The following is a 12,015-nucleotide window of genomic DNA, read 5'->3' on the forward strand; positions in this document are numbered from 1 at the left end:
GGGAAAACCTCCAAAATAAACTTTAAGCTGTTCAATATGGAAATCTACCAGAGGAGAAAAATGCTCGATTAATTAAGGAGACTGACAGTATCCTTGGAACCTGACTGTTAGGCTTTTAATAGCTTTCACCTGCATGCTTTTTGCACCTTCAGATCTAAAAACTGTTACAGGCATCCTGGATACATGAATTTCTTCACCACGGAGGTTGATCTTAAAATAAGATGTGAAGTCTTTTTTTCATTTGAAATGAAAGCTATCATAAGTTTTATAAAGTTCTTATAAGCTAACTTGCAATAGCCAGCAAATAACATCAGAATTGACAAAAGGACAACATACCAGTAACATTGCTATGTAAATCAGTCATGTTCATCTTAGCAAATATATTTTGCTCTGTATTTCCGTGTACTATGTTCAAACCCTTTTATTCCAGTACTTAATTACAACTTTGGATTAAATTAGTGTCAATTTCTTCACCCCATTAAGGCTAATTGTTTCTTTGTAATTTCATATTCTTGTCTAGATTTATATCCATTAGGATGAGGGAATAAGGTGAACTCTGAATCTCTCTTAACAATGTACTTCTGCTATGTATTATTACCTCTCTGTAATCTGTCTCTCTCTTGGAAGTAGTGTTAAGAATGATTTAGAAAAGGATGTTAAGAGCAGATCTCAGGGTGACTTAACATATTTTAGGAGGATGCTAAGAGCATGTCTTAAGACATTGTCCTCCTGAGGGTATAAATTATGGTCTATTATGCATCAGTGCCTTTAAAAAGGAGTGACTTCACTTGGTCACAACATGGCACCAAGAGTCCTGGATTCCCTTTGCTTAGCCAGGACTTCCTCCTAACTCCGAGTCTGGCTAAACTGGCACACACTGGGGGTTGAGGTTTGTGACATATTTTCCATGTAGCTTGTTATGACAAGAAAAGAAGCTCAATAGGAATGAAGCTGGTTTGTATTTGTACTGGAAACTGATGCAAGATGCTTCAGGGAGCAGTCTGCAGAGGAGATGCTACTACGCAAAATGGTATCTTACCTCCCTCTCATTTCTGGGGGAGCACTGACAGGACAGACACCTGTAATGGCAGTAGAAATGGCAACACAGGAGTGGGAAAAGCAGCAAGAACTGATTCAATGTGGGGCCAGTAAGGACTGCTAATTACAGGTCCTTCTTCTGGAGACTGGATGGTGCCCATCAGCTTTGCGCTGCTGTGGGTTGCCCCAGTTTGGCTGCTGAGGACAGGCCCTTGGTTTTTAATGGTGGTGGCAGATTGCAAGGTCTCAGTTACTGCACAAGTGCAAAAGCATTTGAAGAGCTGCCTCTTTCTAGTAAGTAGTGGTAGCGCGGGCACAGATCTGTGCTCTTGGTGCCTCTCTCTCTGTGTGGGGCATTTACAGCCTGTGACAAGACTTTGAGGTTCTGCTGCTTGAAGTATTTTCTGTGCACTAAAGATAATCCTTCAAAAGAATCTGAATTCTGGGGGTGATTTTTTTTATGGACAGAACAGAGCTGTTTACTCTGCGCGTTACTTTTGCTATGCCCTGCCCTCCCCTGTATCTCATTTCCTCTTTCCTTCTATTCAGCTCCTCCCACCCCTTCCCTGCCAAGGCTCTGATCTGTGCAGCTGATTCCACTCAATTTTGTGTCTGTTTCTGCTCTTTGCCAAGCTGTTTTCTCATCCTTTAATTGCTTAACTGCATTATGTTTGAACATGTATAGTATGTTTTTAATAAAAGACAATTTTTAATTACGCAGTGCCAAGTACAGTGATACGTCAGTTCTTTCCCATCAGGATGACAATTTTAGGATGGCTTTAGAAAAAGGTTTTGCTTCTTGCATTTTCAGTCAGCTCCACAGCTGAAAATTCACCAAACCTGTCTGTGAGGTTGGAGGAGTCAAAGGCAAAGGTAGAAAGTATAATGGTTTTTTTTTCCTGCAATAAGCAATGAAAATCCTGAAAGACAATAAATTAAGACCACATCTTCTGCGACTGTGCACATGCATTTTCTGAGCTGTTGGAAGTTCCCAAAGTTTCGAGCCTGTTCTGCCATCCATGGAGTCTGTCATATGGCTTCTTAAAGGACTCTTTATGAGCATGGGGAAGTAGGTCAAATTTCCTTCTTCCTCCAACTGAAGATAATATTACTGAAGATAATGTAAATATTTGGCATGACTTCTTTTCCAAGACTTGCTGTTCTGGCACAACTGATCTGTTTTCTCTTGACAAGTGGTAAAAGAAACTGTTAGAGGAAACAAGGTTGGAAGATGCTTCCTAGGTCATAAGGTCTGGGTCTCTGGTTTTTAAAACAACCACATCACGCAGGCCTATTCATAAATTAAAGCCACCTACATTTTATTGCCACTGTGACTATAACAGCAGGACACTTCCAGATTATATTCCTAAAATAATTTGAAAGAAGAAAAACAGACAGTTTTTAGCTTGCGGACAGCTCTCATCTTGAAGTGCAGTCCTCTCCAAACCTCTGGTTTGGAGTTTTTACTGTCACTGATGACCAGTGCCTCCTACAATTGCACAATACTGAGCTGTTTCTATTAGAAATAGAAATTAAGTTGAATTCTGTAGGTCAGAATCACACAGAATCACAGAATCGCTCGGTTGGAAAAGACCTCTGAGATCATCATGTCCAGCTGTTCCTGTCTACCCCCTAAACCATATCCTTAAGTACCTCGTCTACCCGCTCCTTAAACACATCCAGGGATGGTGACTCCACCACCTCACTGGGCAGCCTGTTCCAGCTTCTGACGACCCTCTCAGTAAAGAACTTCCTCCTTATCTCTAACCTGAACCTCCCTTGGCACAGCTTGGTGCCGTTTCCCCTTGTTCTGTCCTCCATCACCTGGGAGAAGAGACCAGCACCCACCTCTCTACAACCTCCCTTGAGGTAGTTGTAGGTGGTGATGAGGTCTCCCCTCAGCCTTCTCTTCTCCAGGCTAAACAACCCCAGTTCCCTCAGCCGCTCCTCATAAGGCTTGTTCTCCAGACCCCTCACCAGTTATCAAATACTGTTCTGTAATCTGGAATGGAACTGTAGCATCTTCTTTATGCCAAAAGGTTTGTCACTGACATGCCATAGGTAAAGCTGTCTTTAGTTCTGGTTTTCTGTTGTTTTGTTTTGGGTTGGTTGGTTGGTTTGTTTCCCTCCCAAGCCTGTTTTGGAATTGTACACAATAGCATATTATTTCCTTGAGGAATAGCAACCATCATATTTGGTGATTTCATTATTATTATTTTTATTTTTTTTTTTAAAGTGTGCACTCCTAGAGACCTAATTCTACCCAGGGAAAAGGGTTTAATATAACTTGATTTTATGAGGTGATTTGTAGTGTAGTAGTTTAGCTCTCATCAAATATTAGGGGTTTTATTTCTTGTTCTTTTCAGCTGTATTCACTGAACTCTTGTATTTTATTGCAGTTGTCTACCTTGTGGTTTTTCATCTGTCATTTTTCATGTTTGTATGGTCCTATTGGAAGACAATTTTCACAGCTCCTGCATCCCCCTCTAATGAGGTAAATATAATGTTAGAAAAATGTCAGTGCCTTTTTTATAAATAGCTGAACTGTTTTCAGTGATGAAACTTGTTTGCAGTACAGCATGATTCACCTTTTGCTTCTCATTATCTAAAATAGAACAGCATGACAGTGTATCATGAATGAAAATTATAAAATTAATCTTAAAATACTGTATACTTTGTGTAATGACATTTCCTTATACAAAATGTGCATTTAATTAATCACAAGTTTGACAGTCATGTACAGTGCTTTGCTATGAAGTAGTTTGAAACCAGGAATTTTTAAAATTGATAAATTAAATGCAGTGACAAGATTTTTATATTTCCATTAGAGGCAGTTTTGGCTTTTATTTGGGTAAGAAAAAATAGTAATGCAATGTATACTCATAAACTGGAGGACTGAACCACTTAGTAGTAACTCAAGGGTTAAGGTTTAGTGATAGTGGAGAAGTAAATACATAAAGGACCTTTACCTAATGGCAAAAGCATGCATGATGACTGTAAGAAATTTTGTTTTGAAACAGTCTTAATTGCAATAAGTCTGAGACTGATTGTTTTGTTTTCTGTTTTCTCTAAGGTGTGTGTATATAAGGATTAAATACTGGCACCAGATTTAAAATGCTTCCCTTCCGTGATTCTATAAAGCTTTTAAATTAGCTAAACTGTTTGAGGTTTTGGTTGCTCTGTGGGGATTGAATTCTTACTCCATTTTTGGCAAGACTGACTTTCAGTGCTAATGTCAACTTTAAACATTTTGGAAGCGAGCTAAAACCATGCTTTTAAAGAAAAGCAAACACTTCTCTGCAGTGCTGAATTATGGCTTAGAGATCTGTATCTTAGAAAGCTACAGAATATAAAGTGGAAAAAGCTAAAGACTGTTCTGCTGTTTAGCTAAGCAAAAAGAGTAATACTGAATTGTGAAACCTAAAAATTCAAAGAAACTTCTCTTCAGGGTGGTTTGTTTTGGCTGTATCTGGGATGGTTCTGCAGGAAAAGGATAAAGTTAAGCAGGTTAGCTCATTAAAATGTGGTTGGAACCCTGTTATTCCAGGTTTTGTAAAGCTGTATGAACTAGAGCTGCTTATACAGCTAATGCCGAGTAACTTTTTCTGTCTGCTTGGATTTTTCAATAATAGAAAACTTCTTTTGACAGTACTTACCCTATCGCTAATGCTGTAGCAAGCTTTTCATACTCAGTGAGTGAGAGAGATTGTCTAGTCATATGGCTTGTAATGAATCTTTCCTATATCAAGTGCGGAGGTTGATCAGATTGTATACAATTTTCTTCTACAGCTAGCTTTAAAAATAAAAACAACAGGAAAAGAGCCCACAAAAAACCCTCAACAACAACAAACACACACCAAAAAACCTGCAAAGACCAAACAAACAAAAAACCCACCACCACTTTTTCCTCTTTGGGCAAATCCCTTCTGTTCATGTACCAGTGAGTAATTGATGCTGGTTTTACTTGGAAACAAAACCTGACTTCAGAATCTCCCCATTGTATGGGAGTGTAAACATATATATTTTTAGTTATTCAAATTAGCCGTTCTTGCAAAACAAATGGCATCCTGTGATCTTACTATTGAACTAAAAAAAGATTCTGCAGCTGCTGTTGTCTTAGTGCAATCCCTGAGCGTTTGTCATGAGAGAGAACAATCCACATTATACAAGATCCAGGGAGAGGAAGGAAACAAAGGGACTCTTTCTGTTTTCAATAAGAACTGCTGGCACCTCACTGGAAATTCTGTTAGCGATGTGGCAACAGGCAACTTGTGATGGCTTTGAACATATCCTGCCATTGTCCAAGGAGACCGCAGTCTCATGGCCCTATTAATTCCTGAAATTAGAACAGAAATACAGCTCTTTGGAAAACCAAAATCCTATCCAGGATTTTTGGAGTAATATTATGATGTTACTTGGACCAGTCAAAATTTTAAATCTTCTGGTTTAGTTCCTTTTCTGTGCATTAATGTTTTACCATAGAAATGTCATCCAGAAGTAATATTTAATGTTTAATGCAACCTCTGCTTGATAGCAGGCCATGGAGGCAGGCATATGGTCATCTAGCAGATTCATAAGGGCAATAGGGAGGGAGGCACATTGCACTGCTGTTTGCTGGAAAGATGCTTCACATCTGCCTTAAACGTTTGCTGTGAGCATCTCCAGTTTTCATCTTTGAGTAAATATCTAGCTTAGAGACGGATATTAAAAAATCAGGTCGAGCTCTTGGTGCTGGCTGAAATGTTAAACTTTAATTTCACTCTTCGCATAGATTGATTCTAGTTTCTGATTATTGGAAGGGGGATTATGTTTCATGTTCCACCCTTGAATGGCAGGTAGGCTCCATAAGTGGGATGATTCTGTATGTAACAGGAGACTTGACAAGATTCTGTGAAATATGAGGCAACTTATTTGCATTCTGAGTTAGGAAATAAGACAGAGAAATTGCAGTGCAGCAATGCCTTACTGCTTCCTCCTTTCTGTAAGTGGAGAGTCTTCATTGTTGCTTGCCAACTGACTGTAATCCAGAAGAGGAAAAAGTACAGGATGAGAGGAAAATCCATGTGAACTAATTGAATACATGTTCTTCATAGGAAAATATGGTCATATTAAACCATACTAAGCCCATTTTTGTTCCCGTTGCGCACACAGCGTTTCTACTCACTACTATGAATACGTTGTCTATATGTGCTCATAAAAGGGCTCTTGTAGTCTATGCGGGAAGGTCGGAATTTAAAAGTGCTATGCAACAGAAAAATACCAAAGGAAAATGTAAGTTCAGCCCCAACTCTGCAGGGGCTTGTCAGCACACTGGGTTTTGTGGGGCTTAATGGTAAAGCTCAGAATTTCAGTGGATACCAAACTAAGTGTTTCATAACTGAGTAAAAGCTCTCGAGGCTCTGCTGGTACAGCTTTACATTTCAGTGAGGCTTCACCAGGAATGCTCCTCATGCTTTACTCAGAATTGTAACTCTCTCTGAAACTGTGCAGGCTTTGCTGAAGCTGCTTTCAGTGCATCTTACTGATGGTGCTGTCTACTCCCAAGTGAAAATTCCAGTTCAGTTCTTTCAACTTCTGTGCTGAAGCCATGAAGCCCCCTCCCTGCCTTCTTCCTTCCCCCTGGCTTGTACCCCTCTCTAAGTAAGAGAGAGGCAGTGGGAAAAGAGAACTGTAGTCCCCTGTAGCAGCAGAGGAGTGCTGCACCTTCTTGTTCAGATTGCTTAGATGTAAACTTACCATGAATTAAAGGAGAGGTTGCACCTTCTTAAAACTCCCCCGAGTCTCTGGCTTCCTTTGTGTTGAAGGGAAAATGCCACAGATAATGGAACAGAGATAAAGATTATTTTCTTTAAAATATGCCCAGGACCGTTACGGAGTTTTAAGGATCTCCTTCCTTCTTCCTGTAGCATTCTTTTTTCTTCATGTGGGGTTTTTTTTGGGTTGGTGGGTGGGGGTTGTCCAAAGACGTAGGATTAAGATGCACAAGGGTCTTTTCCATGGAACTTAGCTAGAACACAATGTAGTAATTAATCTCTTCCCTTCCTTCTGTTTTCTCCCTCCCTCCCAGTTCTGCTTGTCCAAAGCTGATAAAGAACAATATGAAAAAGAAGAGAGACCAGAAGCCCAGCAGGAGATTTTGAGAAGAGCTGCAAAAGACTTGCCTATCTACACGACAACAGCATCGAGAGGTGAGATACGAAGATAATTCTGTGCTCTGAAAGCTGCTAGTTTAATTCAGTGAAATTCATTTGATGTCACTGAGTGAACAATCTGTTAAACACATATTGCAAAGGCCATGACCTTGTTTTGTTATTTGTTTGGGCTGTTTTTTTTCCTCCCAAGGGAAACTGGAGTCTTTTGTATGGGGAATCTCAACATGTAGCCAGTAATTAGAAATAAAAAAAATTAAATCCTTTTCTAGCATGCAGATAGATGACAACATTTATCTCAAATTGTGGCTATAAAAAGTAAACACAGCAAAGAAATACTGCTAGAAATAGAGAAAATTAAACTTTTTACTCAATTTTATAATCATTTATATCCCCCTTTTAAACTTATTTTTCTGAGTTGTATCAGTTCAGCAGCAGGAGAAACATCGTACTTAAGGCTAGAATTTAAGAACAAATAAATGTCGTTTCATTCCCATCTGTAATTCAGTACAAAGCTAGTTATGGGCTATTTCTGTATTTGCCTTTATTACGTATAGGCATTTTTATTCCAACTTATATATCAATGATCTGTGAAACTGGTGTCTTATACATATGCATAGTCTTAAAAAAAACCTGGCATTTTATATGTATATCTATCTGTTTCTCTTTCTTGAAACTAGCAATGCTGTAGAGTTTTCCAAAAACATAAACTACTCAGAATAACTGTTACCAAAGTTTACTGTGACTTTCCAAACAAAATTGAAGGACACCTGGCTTTTTTGAATACCAGCTTCCCTTTCAGGGAATCCCAGTTTGAAGTTCCTGGGGTGGACTGGGAAGCTCTTGCCAGCTCTTAGCAGGTCTGTTTAGCTGTGGGTGTTGGCTTTCCTCCTCCTTTCAAACTGCCTGTGCTGATGTCTTATTTCCATTGAGAAGAGCCTGAAGGCTTGTTTAAAAATACCCAGGAAAGATGAGGAAGAGCTGATTTGCTGAAGAGGACAGAGAGTGCTAATGCTTAAAGTGGGCTTGCTGAAAGAATGTAAATTCCCAATGGAGGCCTGAGTACCCTGTCCAGAGGTGAAAGCAAGGGGGATTAGTGCTGGGGGATGAAAGATGGGAAGGCTGGGGAGCCAAAGAGTAAATGGAAATAGACTCAATACTGTAGTAATAGATGAAAGTGTTTAAAATGCTTTAATATGTTAACATTTCTTTAAAAATTCAAAAGTACATCTCATACGAGAGTAGGCACACGAAGGTCTGTGAGAACTGATGTGGCAGGGGAGGGCAGGAAGCTCTCTAAGGTTCAGTTTGTATAAAGGGGAAAACCCTTTGTGAAATTAAATGAGTTCTAATGAGTTGACCCTTGCACTTCAATGCAGCAATCAGATACTGTGATCGATGCCAGCTCATCAAACCTGACCGCTGCCACCACTGTTCTGCATGTGACATGTAAGTTACTGAATCTGGAATGATGGATTTTCTCTCTCCTGCAGTCCTCACTTTAGTGTGTTCACGTCTTCAGTGTGTCAGCCCTTTCCTAACAGCACGTTTCTTTGTTTTTTCCTCTCTCAGACCCTCAGTAGCTGAATTTCATGAAAAAACAAAGTTTCTCCTTTTGGTGCAATATTATTATTGCAGCTCCATTATCTGAAGTGGCAGAACATTTTAGGAAATGTGCTTTGTAGCTTTGTAAAATAGTGCTTACGTTAAAAAAAATTAAAAATCAGCGATTGAAAGAAAGGCAAGTCTGAGATAACAGCACCAGCAAATGCTTATTATAGAACTCTTTTGCTTCTGCAGCCTTGAAACAGATGTTTGCCACTAATAATGCTAAAAATCTTTATTTCAAAGATTGACAGTGTTACATGCCTTAATCATTTCAGAGACATCACTGCTATTCTCTACCATCACTCCGGATCACCAGAGAAGTCTGTGAGAGCATTGAAGACTGAGGCTATGAGTGAGACCTCAGTAGGCTGAGCTTGAGGAAAGCTAGTTAACTGAAGAACTCAGTACATATCTTTTGGCTAAAATAAAATTTATTAGCAAGTAACAGTAAATGTCTGTGTGTCTGAAACGTCTAGTATCTGTCCTGATACTAGAACTGGACGAAAATGGCATGTAGACTATTCAAGCTACCCACTGTGCTGCTTTTTTCCTCAGTTACCTTTAAAAAACAAGCAAGCAGCAAACAAGAAAAGGTAGCAAAAATAGCCCTAAGATAGACTTAGTTGAAGTGAATGCCAGGCTTTCCAAGTGAATGCCATACCTTATATGTGTCTTAGAAAGAAAATGTATTTTTTGCTTTAACTTACTGGAAATTCTCTCTTTCAGATGTGTATTAAAAATGGACCACCACTGTCCATGGTAAGTTTGTTTTTAAAAAATTGACATAATGATGAATGCCAATACATAATGAATTAGATGCTGCTTCAAAAATGCAACTTTGAAGTAAGACTTTATTTGCACAGAAGTTCTTGAGGCCTTAATATGTGAAAATAAATCTTGTTACTCATGTGTGTTGCAACACAGAGTTGTAGGCCCAGTAGCCCAAATAATGCAGTTTTTCCTTATATAGAGAAACTCTAGCATTAACAAGACCCAAGAGAAAAAGCATTCCTTTCTCTTAGTTTGGTATTGCTACCAGGAGAGGAGATACTCACTACACAGTGAGAATCATTTCTTGATTCTAGATGATACATAGGACCCACTCGGACAGTTGCTCTTCTGCAGTTTGTATTCATAGTCCGTAAAAGTATCTGCTATCACTATAAAAATGCTGCTATCAGTTGACTTGAAGGTGGGTTTGTAACCAAAGCAACATCCACTGAAATGGAGGGAGAGGCTCGCGTTATCCCCATGATGACTGCAGTTATTTCATGGTGTGTGAGACGCTTCCTATGCAGGCTGTTTGTATCGTGCGTTTGCCAGCTTGTGTCTTGTGCTGTAGAACTTCATGGGGAGCGAAATGTATGTAAAGGGTCCAGACCATTTGGCCTGAGGAAAGAGACTTCATTCAAAATGGTAGCTTAAAATGCTTCTGAAGCACTAGTGCCAGACTGTTTTGGACATACCACTGACATCATACACGTTATGCTCTGCAAAAGCTGAATGTATTGGGTTTTTATTTTATTTTATGTTTTGTATATCATAGTAACCTCTTTCTTTTTCCCCTCCTTCTAGGGTGAATAATTGTGTGGGATTTTCTAACTACAAATTCTTCCTCCTGTTTTTAATGTATTCCTTACTGTACTGTCTGTTTGTTGCTGCTACAGTCTTGCAGTACTTCATAAAGTTTTGGACAGTAAGTTCTAAGGCTTTCTTTTTGTTCATTTGTTTAATGCTGCATGTGTTATTGAAGGCTGTATCAGCATGTTGTCACTAACCATTTACTCTGTTCCATAGTTCATTGCCATTAACAGCATCAGTCGAAGTGACTGAAGCAGGAGAACCTTCCAAATATTAATGAATTAAATGTATTGCACTGCACAGGATGAGTAATTGGGGGAAGACGTTCCAGTGGGGTCACTGTGCAATTTCTCTGTTCCATCAGAATCGAGTGGCACAGCTCAGATACGTAGATATAGATATAGATACGTAGATATAGAAGGAACTAGCTATAGCAAACAATTGCATATATATACACATACATATACACGTGTGTGTTTAAAAATGCTGACAAGCGTGAAATACAGATAACAATTTTGTATCTTCCTAGACTTGTTTATGGATAATTGCTACCAGATAAGGCAGATTAATTTCTTGGGAACTGACCGAGCTCTGTTTTGGAGTCCCTACATAGGCGTGTCTGAACTTCATATGAGTGGCATTTACTGATCTGATATGGGTAGAATGCTAAATACAAACAGTGCTAATGATACACATCTTCCTTGCAAGTATTCTCAGTTGTCAAATGATTGATACACTTACATGCATCTTACTAGATTTAATACAATTTATGTGAGGGGCAAGTATGCTCACTCCGGGCTGAGCAGTGTCTTCTGGTGGTGTTCCCTTTCATCTCCAAAATCTTGTCGTGTGCCTTCCTGTCTCTAGACAGAAGATTTAGCATCAGAATTCTCTTAATCAGTTTCTGTTAACTAGCACGGGAAAAATCACTGTAAGTGGAAGGCTCTCCATCACATCTTTTATAAGTAAATAATAGCACATATTTCCTAAGACTCTAGTTGCTGTCAGAGTAGCTGGGGAAAACAGGCATTATCTGTAGAAATAATTTTTATTGGAGCAAAAAGATGTTGCCATGTCAGGGAAAGAAGCTTGATCATGTATTCAGAATAGCTGCGCTTTGAGACAGTTGACATAAGACAGGTAAGGTAAATGGTGCAAAACGTGTGTTTGTGTTCCTCTAAGCCTATGGGTCTGATCTGCTAAAGTACGATGTTTCTCTTAGTCTGTCATCTCCGTATAGCAGCCTGTCACTGGAGAGCAAGGAACTCTGTGGAAATTGAGCTGTCAGTAATGTATGAGATGAAAGCCATAAATTTATTTATCAGTCATGTCTGTGCCTTGACAGATTTTTCAAATTAAAAATCTGATTCTGCTGTTCAGTATTGCTTGACTGTAAATAGTTTTTAATTTGTGAATGTGCCACTCCCAGACATCTGCCTGGCTGCTTTCTGGTGCTTTGTATGCAATTTCTAATGAAACTGTAGATGCGCTCTTACATATTTACCCGAAAGTGCTTGAGCAAAAAAAGTGAATTTGCTTTGTCACCTCACTTCATAAGTGTTAGTGCAGTAAGAGTCTCCAGGACATCTGACCACAGTGAACATTTAATAACAGCATTTGCAGCAAGCCTCTTCCAAAG

At 39.1% G+C, this 12,015-nt stretch overlaps 1 protein-coding gene across 1 annotated transcript in view; it reads left to right on the top strand.

Annotated features, from left to right (window-relative positions):
- LOC104541296 (probable palmitoyltransferase ZDHHC20) overlaps nt 1-10,491 on the top strand; it is a gene marked incomplete at its 3' end in the record, with an annotated part of 11,547 nt that extends 1,056 nt beyond the window's left edge. The window contains exons 2-6 of the mRNA XM_010185330.1: nt 3,438-3,532; nt 7,106-7,226; nt 8,567-8,636; nt 9,522-9,554; nt 10,371-10,491. Coding sequence (XP_010183632.1) covers nt 3,473-3,532; nt 7,106-7,226; nt 8,567-8,636; nt 9,522-9,554; nt 10,371-10,491 — 405 coding nt within the window. The remainder of the gene's footprint in view (nt 1-3,437; nt 3,533-7,105; nt 7,227-8,566; nt 8,637-9,521; nt 9,555-10,370) is intronic.
- Nucleotides 10,492-12,015: the final 1,524 nt, after the last annotated feature.

This window comes from Mesitornis unicolor, unplaced genomic scaffold (genome assembly GCF_000695765.1).
Source record: "Mesitornis unicolor isolate BGI_N332 unplaced genomic scaffold, ASM69576v1 scaffold12080, whole genome shotgun sequence".
NCBI lineage: Eukaryota > Metazoa > Chordata > Aves > Mesitornithiformes > Mesitornithidae > Mesitornis > Mesitornis unicolor.